The sequence below is a fragment of the Gymnodraco acuticeps genome, unplaced genomic scaffold, assembly GCF_902827175.1.
Source record: "Gymnodraco acuticeps unplaced genomic scaffold, fGymAcu1.1, whole genome shotgun sequence".
Taxonomy (NCBI): Eukaryota; Metazoa; Chordata; class Actinopteri; order Perciformes; family Bathydraconidae; genus Gymnodraco; species Gymnodraco acuticeps.
The window spans coordinates 6,744,124-6,760,112 of record NW_022992351.1 but is presented as its reverse complement, the minus strand read 5'-3'; the positions used below and the strand labels follow the sequence as shown (position 1 = coordinate 6,760,112).

Here is a 15,989-nt window from a genome sequence, read left to right as displayed (position 1 = left end):
ATGTTTTATTTATTTTTTTATTTTTTTATTTTTTTAATCCAGATTCAATTATTACAAACAGTCTTAATTGTTTTGACAATGTCTCCATACATAACATGGATTCAATATCCCACAGTGGTGGAACTGTATGTAGACAGAGCAACTGTTACGTGGTGCCATCCTGTGGTAAGATGTGTTACTGCAACTTCAAAAACTTTAAAACAGAAAAATGCACTCATCATTGCTTTATTGAATCACTCACTGTCATATTCCTGCTGTACATGTACACACACACATATCTGCATAATTACAGGGACCTAACAGAAATCACTTTAATTGGACTGTTACCAAATACCTTGAGACTTATAGATAAGATAACTTCAAAATCTGTGTATTGCAATAATTTCTCAACAATAATATTTATATCTATGTCTATAGTTAATTTTGTGACCATATTATCCTTTATATCTGATGTCACTGAGAGGCTGAGGTCAGGCCTGGTGGCCTTTGTCAGACGCTCTATCAAAAATGAATGCTGAAATCCAAAAATATGTTGAACAAAAAGCTTATTTTAATAAAGAGAATTCACTTATTATAATTTGCACACATATATACTGTCTGAATAATCCAGCTGTGAAAAGGTGGCGGTCGACAAAAAATACAGTGACCCTCTCACCCTCTCTTCCACACACACACACACACACACACACACACACACACACACACACACACACACACACACACACACACACACACACACACACACACACCACACACACACACACACACACACACGCACGCACGCACACACACACACACGCACGCACGCACGCACACACACACACACACACACACACACACACACACACACACACACACACACACACACACACACACACACACACAGGTGATTATATTAACTATGAGTGCCCCCATAACCAGAGAAATAATAAGTAATAATATTATAAACAAAGAGCAATGCCGAAATATAAACAATCAAAACCTGTATTAGATCAAACATCAGAAATCCCCACTCTGACATTCCTGGCTCCTTCAGTTTATGTCTCCAACACTACAGGAACATGGTCTCAGAAATAAAAGATTGCAAAGAAGTAAGTGCTGGTCTAGCAAAGTCTGTATGAAAAAACAAAACAATGTATAAACTATTTGCAAGTTAACCCTCACAGTATACATCAACTGTTTAATAACATCTAAATAATTCAACTACTTACATATTTTAGAACTGCTCTGTATGTTGCCAACCATCTAGGAAATGACACCACATGTCAACATCGTATTATCTTAATGTTCAAACTTGTAAAAATAACTGTGACCAGCACTGAAAAAATATATGTATATTTGACACTTTTTATTTAGAAAAGCCAAATTATTTTGATTTTATTTTTTGCAAGTAATAAGAAAGCCACCTCAGTTTTCTGTCAGTAGAGACACATCTTTACTGGTAGCTGCTACTGGCTGATTGTTTTGGTATAATTCTGAATGAGTCCTTGGAAGTACTCATGTGTGTTTCTGTGGGATTGAAAAATCATGATGTAGCATTTTGGGATGAAGTACCACACCAGAAAGGAGTAGAGACTGGACAGTATGGCCAGAGCGTTTAGTGTTGGGATGTACTTTCCGTGGTAAAGCATATATTCAGTGGCAAAGGTCATCCAGGTGAGGATCAGCAGGAGCAGACAGAAGGTTATTGCTTTGGCCTCGTTGTAATTTTTCGTAGGTCTTTCCCCATGTAGGAGAAAATAAAGCAAAGGAAGCACAAAGACAAGAGGAAAAGCACAGGACCAGCGGTGGCTTTTAGGTCAAGGTCACAACCAAGTATGATTTTGTCTGGATACAAATCTGTGTCCTTGTTAGTCTCAGGAGGGGAACAAGTATATCCAATAAGAAGTAAGAGTGCCTGAATACCAAATGCCACAGTGATGACCAGCCATTGTCCATGATACTTGATACACCAACTGTGGAGTTTGGGGAACTTGGCGGCTATTTTGAAGATGCAAACGATTTGAAAAGAACGCACAACGAAACAGGCGAGACAAACTGTGTAGAACAAGAGAAATGGTAAAAACCTCAGGATACAGAAGGAAGTTGTTGGTTCACCAAAGTAAAATAACACACTTATACTACACAGACTGAGGCAGACTAAAATGAGGAAGCACATTGGTCCCCCAGCAGATCTGACAACAGGTGTGTTGTAGTTGATGGCAAAGAGAACAGATACAGCGAGTGTGAAGCCCACCAAGTCCCAGGCCCCCACCATGATCAGTATAGCCCTGGTGTCTGTGAACGGGATGTACTCCACCGACCGCAGGCTGCATGATGTACTTCCTGCTGCAGACCATTCGGTGTCCTTACAGTCGATGCACCTGTAGGGATCCTCTGTTTTCACACGAGAGAAAGACACGTTGTCAAGTTATGGAGCACTTTTGAGAAAAAAACATCAGTTGAAAAAGAGAGAAGTTGAATCTGTATAACAATAGTCTCCATAAGTTTTTAATTAATGTCAAAATTGCTTTTCAATTGTATAGTGAATAGTGATATACTATATACTGTAGATGCATCAGTAACTATACAAATGGTTCTACTTGAATTGGTGTGTGCAGTTCAGCGTGAACATTACATCTTTAAAATTCACTTTAAAATCAGGATGAGAAACCTGGTGAATAATTGTAGCCTTAAGAAATGATTTTATTTTTTTATTTTTCATTAATAATGTACCTGTGATGTTGACATAACTTCCATTTGGACAGATTTTACAATTAAAGCAGCATTTGTGGGATCCAGCATACTTTTTTGCAAATCCAACAGGGCATTCTGAGGAACACACAGAAGTAGGCGCCTGTAAAACAAATGTATTCAGCATAAAAGTAAATTAGTGCAAGAGAACGGGTAGTCATAAATAAATATAATAGATAGAGAACTGGCAGTATTTAGGCCTATACAGTGTTGTAAAACCATTAACAGGGTTTGTATTTAAAGCCAACGCCCATTTGTTCATATTTATTTAGATGTCTTAATACATTTTTGTGCACTCATTCTCACACTGAGCGCTACAGAAGTGAGAAATCCCAAACACATTTAAAAAGAAAATGTGTAACAACATTTATAAATCAATATAAACCTTAGGAAGGGGAACTTAACTTACTTCTCCATTTGTGTACCAATGCATTTTGCTGTTATTGATAAAGAAATGGACTGATCCATGAAATGTATACAAGCCAATCTCCTCTGCATCACCACTGTGGTTCCAGAAAACGACAGAATATGATCCGTAGTTAGGGTCACCATTCTCATCGAACCGAATGCTCTCATTTAAAAGAGTAAATTTGGACTTCTTCAGCTCTGCTAGAACCTGATGTGGGGACACAAAGTAACAAATGACCATTACATTACCATGTTTAAACCAAAACCATATGAGACGTATTTTAAATAGGCGTTTGACAACATGTCTGTGGATGAATGAACTGCAATATAAAGCTCCTTATAAATATTTGTCATTTCATTTGAAAGAGTAAAGAGTCTAACAACAGATGTATGGGTACTGTAATAAACAAAATATTTGCATACAACTCTCAACTAAATTAATTTTTTTTTTTTTTTGAGAGTTACTATGATAATGGTGACAGTGTGTGGATCCACAGCCTGGTTTTTAACTGTTTGATTGATAACAATCTGGTTCAAAGATGTGTTTACAATTTATATATATGAAAACAATGCAGACTTATAATATGTTAGTTTATTAAAGGGATTCTTACATTAATGCAATTTGAAACATAACTGAGCGAAATCTGAATAAAGTTATTTGTATACTTACCATGTGTGGGAAGACTGTAATATTGTCATTACATCTGCCAGATTCACATTGCAAGGCATTGTGTAAGGCATGAGCGATGGCATACACAGCAGTGTAAACAGGAAAATTAAAAGATGGGTCTGCAGCAACGACGTCTTCTGTGCTCAGGCTGCTGCGGTTGAAAAACTGATTACAGTGTATATTTTGTGATGCATTTTCACAATAAGTGTGTCTTCTTGAAGAATAGATAAAATCATTGACACCAGGTACTTTCACTGCTTGTTCTGAAATTCCAATTACAGTTCCAATATTTCTGATTCCTTTTATCTTTGGGAGATTCTTGTTTAAGGACCATTCCTCATCTGCGATCCACACTTTGTTGGTGAAATTCAGTTGTATTGCCGACTCAATGAGAGCTTCAGCAGTCCAATCTGGAGCAAAAACAATAATGGTGTTTATTTTCTGTGCCTCTATCTGTTTAAATGTTTGGGAGTGGTTTGTATATTGATTCAGACCTTTGTTGTATGCTAGGCAGATTTCAGTATCCTTAATCTTCTTCATGAATAACGCCAGCCCATCATTGCCATAATCATCATCACTGTTTAGAAAAGCAACCCAGCGCCAGTTGAAGTGCTTCAAAATGTTCACAATCCCTTCTATGGCGATTTTGTTGGAATGCACTGTTCGTAGAAAAGACGGAAAATTCCCTTTTTCTGAAAAGACAGAACTAGAAGCTGCATAACTGACCTGTTAAAAGAGTAAGAAAACGTATTTCTCAGTGACACATCAATATTTAATCCGATTTTACTATAACCTGATAAGAATTCATATACATTTGGACAAAAACATTTTAACACTAATGTGTAGGTTTACCATAGGAATGAGACCCTTCATAAAGAGTGGGGCTACACTGAGGACCTGGGTGCTTCTATAAGGACCGACCACTCCCAGTATTCTGGAAAGATTGTTATGTGGTTCATCCCATGGTTGGACCAAGTTATTGACTGAGAGGAGTTTCACAACATCTGGAAAACTCTGTGTCGAGGAGCAGTGATCAAATATCTCATAGCCGAGAAATACGTTTGGTAGAAGGTTGGTAGAGTTATTGATTTCATCTACAGCGAATCTCATCACCTGAAACCTCCGATAACTTGGGAGTAGGAAGGGATGACTGTGAACAAGTACAACAAGAAATTAGCTTCAGAACCTCCTTGCAACATTTGTGGCTCCATGCTTCAAACATGACTGTTTGAAAGGCTCAAATCACATTATTATTTTTGGATATGAATGGATTTCATGGAACCAAGATGGACAATTATTTTGCGCAGCGACTTTAATAATATAGTACTTACCTGGATTGAGATAGTGTTTTAGCTACTGGCTGTATCTATTTAACTGAAGTTAAAGCAATGCCCTAAATGTGTAATATTGAAATATGTAACACAAAGTATTCTTTATTAGTTTTAACTTTAGGAGACAGCAACTCAAATTAATATTAGGACTCACCTGGAGCAATAGATGGCTTCTGGTCTGTCACGAAGCGGGGGGTCACTATGATGAATATCAAAAAGTCCACCCAACAAATAATCTCCCTCCAACTGAAACTCTGAGGCAGTGCATTGGGCCAAGGCATGTAGAAATGTTCCCAGGAGACACAGAGAAACTAGAAAATGTTTCATTGTTGTAATTTTTTTCCTCCAATTTGTAGTTGTTGTCGTTTCAACCAATGTGATGTGAACACTGATGGGATTTGTCTCTTCCTTTTTATAAAGTAATAAGACACTGTGTGGATGGTTTTCAGCCACTGATCATTTCCATGCATGTGGGGAATGCTTACTTATAAATAGTCCGAGGAAGATTCACAAATCAGTATGCAAAAACAGTCTCAAATGCTGCTCCACAGAGTCTGTGATGAAGCTAGTTTGAATTTTCTTCAGTGCGACAGATAGTAGGATGACAGAAACAATTGCAAACAACTTAAAATATCCATATATAAAATATTTAAGCAATCAATCAATGTTTATTTATATAGCCCAATATCACAAATGTTACATTTGTCTCAGTGGTCTTCACAGTGTGTACAGAATAACAGTATGACAATACGACACCCTCTGTCCTTAGACCCTCACATCGTACAAGGAAAAACCCACAGTTTAAAGGGAAAAATGGGAGAAACCTCAGGGAGAGCAACAGAGGAGGCAAACATTTCTCCATACCAACCAATGGTTACAAGGACTAACATTACTTTGGCTCTTGATGTTTATTTATTAGATCATAGTATCAATCAATCAATCAATGTTTATTATAGCCCAATATCACAAATGTTACATTTGTCTCAGTGGACTTCACAGTTTGTACAGAACATCAGTATGAGAATACGACACCCTGAAGATACGAAGATAGATATGAAGATACGACACAGAAACTGCCCTCCTCGCTTTCTCTGAGGAACTGCATACTGCTAAAGCAGCCTCCCTCTCCTCTGTCATCATCCTTTTGGACCTGTCTGCTGCATTCGACACGGTGAATCATCAGATCCTCCTTCGCACTCTCCAAGAATTTGGAGTTTCAGGCTCTGCACTTTCCCTCCTCACCTCATACCTCAAAGACCGTACCTACAGGGTAACTTGGAGAGGGTCCGAGTCCGACCCTTGTCAATTAACTACAGGGGTCCCTCAGGGCTCTGTTCTTGGTCCCCTCCTCTTCTCCTTGTACACAAACTCGCTCGGATCGGTCATTTGCCCGCATGGTTTTTCATACCACTGCTACGCTGACGACACCCAATTAATTCTGTCCTTTCCCCACTCAGAGACCCAGGTCGTCGCACGCATCTCTGCTTGTCTAGCTGACATCAAATCAAATCATGTTTTATTTATACAGCACATTTATAAACGATTTTTGGTCGAGCCAAAGTGCTGTACATATAAAAAAAATAGCCTACAGTAGAGACACCTTACAGCAAATACAACAGCACAGATTGTTCAGAATATCAGTATGATAAAACGACACCCTCTATCCTTAGACCCTCACATCGTACAAGGAAAAACTTCCAGAGAAAACTCACAGTTTAAGGGGGAAAAAAATGGGAGAAACCTCAGGGAGAGCAACAGAGGAGGGATCCCTCTCCCAGGACGGACAGACGTGCAATAGATGCCGTGTGTAAATCGAAGAGATAATACATTTTACAGCATATAGACCGAATGTTAGGAAATGCATGTGTCTGTAATAAGAAGATGAATCCACGAGGATGTCAGCTACAATCCTGTGGAAGCCATCAGGGAAGCAGCATGACGAGACCCAAGGCAGGACCGCAGAGACAGGTTCAGCCACGACCCGAAGTCCATGACTTAATCCAGAACTCAGGATAGAGGATCCAAGACAGCAAGAGGATCAGCCTCTACTCCGGATCCCGGCGTAGATATAGATACAAAACAAGAAAAAATATTTGGCTAGGTTAATCGGAACAAGAGAATACACAGACAGACAGAGAGGGAAAAGGTCATTGGATAAAAGTTATTCTTGATAACCCTCTAAAAAGATCTCATGAACTTCCCCACTCAATCTATCAAGACCCGAGCAGTTCTATTAGATATAGGATAAGAAACAGAGATAGGGAGCACAACAACCTATCTCTTCGTCAGATGCACTTCCCCGCTTATCTAAGCGACTCTGTACCCCGTTACCCTTTACAAGGCCATAGACCAGCAAAGGGAAAATGGGGGGTGTATAAGGGTAAGGATTTTTAAGAATAAACCGCAAGGGTCTAAAGGGAAAAAATATGAAATATAAGGTACTATATTTTAAGTAATCCTATCTACTATTCCTGTATTTGAATAATGTAAAAAAACTATTTTAAAAATACTTTATGAAATCCTATGTTATGTTATAAATATTAAAAATAAATAACTAAATAAATGAATAAATAGATAATTAAACAAAAGCCAGAGAGAAAAAGTGAGTTTTAAGTGTTGATTTAAAAACCCACAGGGTCTGGGCCGACCTCACATGGAGGGGCAAAGTATTCCAGAGCCTATAGGGCCAGCCGCTGCAAAAGCTCGATGCCCTCTGGTTTTAAGCCTGGTCTTAGGCACTATCAACAACAGCTGATCAGCCGACCTTAAGGCTCTGCCTGGGGTGTAGCGATGGAGGAGTTCGGCTATATAGCCAGGAGCCAGCCCATTTAGGGCTTTAAAAACAAATAAAAGTTGTTTAAAATCTATTCTGAACCGAACTGGAAGCCAGTGCAATGAAGCCAGAATTGGGGTGATATGGTCGCGCTTTTTATGGCCAGTGAGAAGACGTGCAGCTGCATTCTGAACTAGCTGGAGGCGTCTAATTGAGGCCTGATCCATACCCACATACAGAGCATTGCAATAATCCAGTCTTGAGGTAACAAAGGTGTTAATAACCCTTTCTAGGTCTCTAAAAGATAAAAACGACTTGGTCTTAGCCAATAGTCGTATTTTGAAAAAGCAGGTCTTGACTACAGTGCTAACCTGCTTATCAAATTTAAAGGCGCTGTTGAAGGTCACTCCAAGGTTCATAACAGAGGGGAAGATATTTGTATTGAGGGAGCCCAGAATATCAACCGGGGAGACTGTTGGTTGGGGTCCAAAAAAGATGACCTCGGTCTTGCTCTCATTGAGGGTGAGGAAGTTTTGGCTCAGCCAGGATTTAATCTCTGTTAAGCAGTCCTTCAACTGCTGTAGTGAGTTGGCATTTTGATTGAGAGGCAGATCAATCTGTACATCATCAGCATAACAATGGAAGGGGATATTATGTTTTGTAAGAATTGAACCTAGCGGCAGTATGTACAATAGAAAAAGGATGGGGCCCAGAATCGAACCTTGGGGAACCCCACAGGTAAGAGGGGCTTTGGCAGAGGAGAAGACACCTAACTGCACTGAGAAGCTACGGTCCGTCAAATAAGACCTGAACCATGCAAGGGCAGAGCCTGTAATGCCTGCGGACTGTTCAAGCCGTGACAACAGGATACTATGATCCACAGTGTCAAAGGCAGCAGTTAAATCTAACAGCACCAAAACAGCTGGGCTGCCTGAATCGGCGGCTAAGAGCAGATCATTAAAAACTCTTAAAAGGGCTGTTTCAGTACTATGCATAGGTTTAAAGCCGGACTGACATTTTTCATGGATTCCATGCGTGGTTAAAAATGACTGCAACTGGGCGTAGACTACTCGCTCCAGGGCTTTAGATAAAAAGGGTAGCTGGGAGATGGGTCTGAAATTTGCGAGAACGGAGGGATCGAGATTTTTCTTTTTAAGTAGTGGCTTAACCACGGCATGTTTGAAGGCAGCTGGGACACACATCATGAGCTAAGAGAAGTGTTTACAAGCAATAAAACACTTGCTCCAACTGATTCAAAAACATCTCTAAGGAAGCGAGAGGGAATGCTATCTAAGGTGCAGTTTGTCGGCCGCAGGTGCTTGACTACATCCGAGAGAGAAGAGAGGGATACAGGCTCAAAATGGTCGAGGACAGCAGGGCACAGAAAGGGAGCAGGATCTGGGGTAGCACTGGTATAGACTAGCCTAAGAGCAGATACTTTTTCGATAAAATTTTTTAAGAAATGTATCGCAGAGAGTAGTTGATGGCACAATTGGAGAAGCATCACAAGGATTAATAATCGAATTGAGGACATTAAAAAGAACTTGAGGTTTATGGCTGTTTTTGGAGATGAATAGAGAAATATACTCTGTTTTGGCTGCTTTGACTGCCGTCTGATAATCGGAAAGGCAAGCACGAAGAATTTCTAAGGAGACATGAAGTTTATCCTTTTTCCATTTTCTCTCTGCACGCCTACAAGCGCGTCTAAACGCGCGAGTACAATCATTGAGCCACGGCTCTGAGAGAACTTTGTTGCGTCTAAGCGTAAAAGGAGCAACAGAATCCAGTATTAGTGTGCATGTCGAATCAAACAAAGAGATAAGCTCATCCGCACTAAAAGCACAGTTCACCTCTAATTTACAAATCTGATAAGTATTAAAAGCATCTGAAAACTGTGAGGCAGTCAAGGGGTTAATTGAACGCAGATAACGCGCAGGAGCACGTGATTCGACTCCTACAGAAGGGATCGAGGTTGTAAACAGAACCGGTAAATGGTCTGAGATACGCGTTCCTGCACAGATTTCATCCACAGAGATAGACAATCCAAACGATAATACTAAATCTAATGTTTACTCCACTACACTTATTTGAGTTACTTTGCAGATTCTGATTAATGATGTGAAATATAAACAACCCTTAAATCAGACTTTAGTTACACCTGAGTAAAATTCAGGTAAGGTGATTGTCAAGTGCCAACAATCAGGAGAGATATTTGATAGTTGGCGCGTCGAAAGGCGCCAGTTGAGGTGGTTCGGGCACATAGTTAGGATGCCCCCTGGGCGCCTCCCTAGGGAGGTGTTCCAGGCACGTCCAGCTGGGAAGAGACCAAGGGGTAGACCTAGGACCAGGTGGAGAGATTATATCTCTTCGCTGGCCTGGGAGCGCCTTGGGATCCCCCAGTCAGAGCTGGTTGATGTGGCCAGGGAAAATAAAGTTTGGGGCTCTCTGCTGGAACTGCTACCCCCGCGACCCGACCACGGATAAGCGGGAGAAGATGGATGGATGGATGCTTGAGAAGACTAAACATTTATCTGCAATTGACATGAATGGAAACGAGTAATAAATATTCATTACTCGTTATTCTCTACTAATAGTTAATTAAAGACTGTATATTATGGCTATTTTGCACATCCCTTTCAAGATTTCCAAAGGTTTATTGACATATCATATACACAACTACGGTGTATGCAATGAATGAAAATCTTAGGTCACAGTTTCCTCAACAGCGCATTACAAGACATTTATCAATATGTGTGTGTACCTCCACCATTAAACTGTCATATTCTGCACATTTCTTATACTATCTACATACATAAGAGTATAATTCATATGTATAATATCAGTTAAAACAAGTGCTTCAACATAGTTAACATTGCAGGAAAGCAATATATTAGACATTAAGTACTTTGTCAGGCTTAATATTTATCTGTAGATAGATACCCCCAAAGTGTTTTTCTTATTTAAAAGAAGACCTTAATCTAAAGTATTATTTAATGTTTAAATAAAGGTTAATTCGTTTTTCTGTTTTGCACCTCCTCCTATTAATATCTTTGTACATCCTGCACTAAACTGTTTTATTGTAGAGATCACTTATAGTATCGTCTTGATTTTTTACATTCTATATTTCTATCACAGACCTTCTACTTTCCCCCTATGAAAGTATGTACTCTTAATATTTTAATCAAATATATAACACATAAAAACAATAATTCAATAACTTGCTTTAACCACAAGGCGGTGCACACAAGGTACACACAGCCATAATAACTTTGTATTATTAGTGTAGGACACTTATGTATGTACAACATCTGAAGATGTGTAGTTTTATTCATGCTTTCACATAATTTTACAGCATATTGCCATACTAATTCAGACTCAGTATTTACATTCTTATATTCAAAGAAAATCAGTAATCTTTAAAAACTACAAGTCCTTTTATATCAGCTGTGCACCGTTATGATGTAAATATAACCTATTACCCCACGTCAAGTATTCAGTTTCGGCGGCATTTCTTCCAGTTTTTCCAAAGGTCTTCTCATCAGGGATCTATAAATAAAGAACTACGGCAGATCTGTAATATGTAATGCAGCCGAACCGTGTATTACAATGCCGTTATGTGATGACTTTCAAAGAGAAAAGTAAGAACACTCGGAATTAAGTATTCTTTTTAAATGTTTTCCGGATTTCATATCATATAAACACCAAATCCCAGCATGCATTGCGGCTAAAACATCCAATCAGCGAGCTTAAACCATAGCTGAGGATCTTGGGTAATCGCTCGAAATGCCTATGTCTGTTTCCGGTTATTTTTATTTTGAAATTCAGTTCCTGACAGACGACAAAAAAGCCCGAGATTATGGAATTAAACCAATAAATAAAAGCAAGGATAATTGTGTGTTATTAGTGAGTAAATAACAGTGTGTTATTTTGAAAAGAATAACAAATTAGAAGGAAAAAAAGATTTAAAAAATACAGATTTCAGTATTCTGAGGCTCTGAGTCCCATTTATTTTCCTCACAGACGGCAACAAAAGTCCGAAATTATACGATTTAAAATAAAAGCAATAATTGTGGCTTGATATTGAGTAAGAACATGTTTTTATGAACCACACAGCTTCCGGTCTTCCATGACCCGACCGGAGAAAAAGACGTGCTGCAGGCACGAAACGCATTATCAGTAGAAATAAATTGCTTTTAAAATTGTGCTGGAGTATCAAACACTTTACTTCTCAACAAACAAGCCCTCAAATTCGCTTTCACCGACCCTTTCACTCTTTTATCGCCAACTTCAAACCCATAATACTGAGCTATGTTCACCAATTGATCCTTGGTGCACTGATCCAAGAAACCTTCAGAACAAACACCCCCACAATATCCTCCATATTTACCCAATAATAGCTATTTACACAGAGGAAATGCAATTTCTTAGCCTGTGCACACAGTAGGAATGAGCAGCCCCGCTAGCTGACTTCCTAACCACAAACGTACTACATAACTCCCCCCCCTAGTCTTCATGAGGCGTAGCGGTGGGTACTTATGCACTTAAAGCCCGCTGGACCGAGAGAGGCGACCAGGTAATCGGCAACCCCCCTGAACCACGGAAGTGCTCCCGAGCAGGTTTAGGGAAAAGAGAAAGTGAAGCTCTAACCGCCGTACCTCAACACTATCAAAGCCCCCCCAGACGAAACCCAAAGGGGAAACGCCTCTTGAACCTACCAGGGGAAACACTCCTACAGGTATTGTATACACTGGCGGGACCACTACCTCCTATTTTTCAGCGAATATTTAAGAGAACAGATCACCGCTATCGGACAAAAACACATCTCATCAAATCCCACAAACCTGGGACCATACGCGTTCCAAAATAACGCCGAGACACCCGTAGAGTGCATCCACAACACCATATAAGGCCACACACATCACTGTCCTCAGAGGGAATCCCCTCAAAAAACTCAGGCTACCAACTAGCCACGAACACAGGCTAATTCAGGCACAGCTAACGCCAAAACAACCCAACCAACTCCCGGTTCATACTCACGATAGACGAGCCCCCAGTTGTTATGACCGGCTCGTAGGCCACAACGGAAAGATAACAAGACGTACACGAGTTTCCAAAAGCCACGGTTTGATTGATTGATTGATTGAAAAGTTTATTAACAGCTTGTATATTGGGTACAGTACAGTACAGCTCAAAACATACAATTGTTAAGGGGATGCAGACCAGAGAAAGACTTTCGTCTTGTTTACATCAGGGTCCCCCATTTCCAATTCACTGCACGGCACATTTATTGCGGTTGTTCAGTGTAATGCACAAGACGGATGGACGAGGGGAGAGGATCGCCGTGTTACTCCTCCTGCGGCCGGCTTGGAGAGAGTCAGGGCCGCCATGTGACTCCGGGCAGCTGGGCTTAATAGCACCTCGGCTCCGGCCAGGTGTCCGCGATCGCGCTGATTGGCCTCTTCAGCTCCACCCCACCGTAAGACCTGTAACCCACCTGCACACAGGCTCTGGGGCCTTCACATGCACTTATTGTAAGTCGCTTTGGATAAAAGTGTCAGCTAAATGTAATGTAATGTAATCAACCAGGCATATAGAAATTGTTTTCTCTGGTGTCAGAATGTCTCGCGATGTTGGTGAATTCTTAAAAAACAAAACACCACTTCCTTTCGGGTTAAAATGTGTTGTAACTGAGAATTGTAATAGGTATTATATTACCCAAATTTAATTAGTAATGCATTACATTACTGCGTTACAGCAAAAAGTTATACATTACTATAACTCTGTTACTTTTGTAACGCGTTAAACCCAACATTGCCGATGGTTGTGTTTTTTTATGGCCAACCCTTGACAATCACAAGTCCAATAACAAGACACTGCTCGGGTCAGATCAAGGAGGCCATTCCTCCTGATCACGCCCTTCCAATAATCTGTTGTGTCACGTGCGTTCAAGCCATTCAGCAAATTGAAGACCAAATACACAACAGTCAGAGTTTCCCAGGAGTAGGGTTCCAGCACTGAGGCTGTATGTAGGTTTGAGCCCAACCAGATCCAACCGGTAACGCCCCACCTACCCCAAAGGCTCTGACTCCATCTACCGCAGAGGTGAAGAGCCACATCTTCAAAACAATCCTCCAACACGCGGGTCTGGTCCGTTGAGACACTCGGCCTTCACTGCCACCCTGCTGACAGTGCTCCTTTCCCCATTGGTTCTTCCAGCGATGGTGGCCCTGTGGTGTTTGGGCCTGGCAAGCCAGGCCACCAGGCGCTAGCTGATGGGCCTTGCTAAAGATGGGGACCCTATCTTCCTCCGGGCTGGGTAACTTTTATTCTTTTCTACCATGCCATGATCCTTCACGGGAAGTTTTTCTTGAGCCATTCTTTGTCCAGCCCATAGCCTGACACCAATTTGCCATAGCAGACCCTACCTGGAACACAATGTTCCAGACAACACAGCCCCCAGGTTATAGGGACACACAAACCTACCCACCACAATAAGGGGATGGTTCATGGAGAGGAACTAGCTGATGAACCAGATGAATTGTTCTTAATGAGATTAAGTGTAAGAACTGAGGGATGACTTAGGTGATTGAGTTGTGTGTAGACCCAGGGCCTTAAGATGCATCACCAAAGGTTAACGGCCTATTTGAGGAGAAAATAATTATTTTCATGACATGCGAGTGGCTTAATATCCCATACTTTGTGTGTTGCACCAAGTAAATTGACTGAGAGGGATAACGCAACATTATATTCAATCAATCAGGTACAGCAAACTAAAATGTTCAATGTAAAAAGCAAGTTTATAATTTTCACAGATGACATTGATCACACAAGTTTATCATAAGCAAATACACACAAATTAATTTAATTCAACCAAGTGTCTTTGGTTTATGCTAAATTACCACCTCCTCTTACAAGTCATCCCTGCATGATTGAACATAAGACCACAAGGAATAAAATAGGAAAATGTTCAATGGCTATGCAGATTAGCATGATAAATGTTCAGGACTCGATTTGAATTCCTCCGAGCAGAAGCACAGATCTCCTTTGTTCTAGTAAGTCAAATTAAATCAATCTTTATTCGTTATATAAGTACAATGTGCAGTAAAATGCCACAAAACCATGGACCGGGATTGTTAAACCGAAATGACTTGTAAATTGTATATATTATTAATAACTTTACATTAAGACCAATAATTCTGTCTGATAAACAGTTAAGTGGTAAATGTACCAATTGCTTGTAAATCACATTATTCTAAATAGTTTTCACAATCGATACTTATAATTGCAGTGTATCAGAAGGTGCATGAGGTGTATACGACATTTCACATTAGTGTTTGATGCAAGCAGGCATATGCTTTATCTACACTGTGGATATTATTTTAAAATGTTGTTTCCTGGTATGGAGAGATGAAGTATGTTTTTATGTAGTGGTATTTTCTTTGTCTCTGTCAGTCCGTCTTAATACTAAATACATTTTCCTGACCAAACATATTTTCTGAAAATACATTTTTACTCTATTAAGAGACTGACGAAAGAAACTCTCAGAAAATTGCAATCCAACTTAGAAAATGAGCTAATCATTACTTAAAATTACATCCTAATTTAAAGCTTACTATTTAAAACTAAAATTGTAAATCTATTTGATTACTATAATTTGAGGAAACTTAAACCATACAAGGTACATTTCAGGTCTAGCAGTAGCTTGTTTAAGTGATGCCATCATGTGGTGAGATAAGTGAAAAATCAGAAAACAAACAATACATTGTATATCTTTTATTGAATCCATTTAATTGATTAATTAACTTTTTATGTTATTTACAATTTAATGTCATGAAGCTGTTAAATAATATAACATAATGAGAATTAGCACAAAGAAAGCATTGTGTACACAATATATTATTATTGATCTATTGTAGTATTGATCTTTTCACTTTCTGCAAGTAAACTAATACAAATATTTTTTAAATTGTTTTTTTAATCTTTCAATGAGACATGCACAGTTTGGTATCTCTAAATATACCTTATCTTGGTATCACAGGAGGGAATTCACCATCAAAGGCATAATCCAAACACA

At 39.6% G+C, this 15,989-nt stretch overlaps 1 protein-coding gene across 1 annotated transcript; it reads right to left on the bottom strand.

The window, feature by feature from the left end:
* Nucleotides 1-1,448: 1,448 nt before the first annotated feature.
* Nucleotides 1,449-5,469, bottom strand: LOC117542038 (taste receptor type 1 member 1-like). The gene is given in 7 exon segments (XM_034209484.1): nt 1,449-1,714; nt 1,717-2,376; nt 2,716-2,836; nt 3,143-3,349; nt 3,812-4,537; nt 4,664-4,961; nt 5,297-5,469. Coding segments are annotated over 7 exon segments (2,451 nt in total).
* Nucleotides 5,470-15,989: the final 10,520 nt, after the last annotated feature.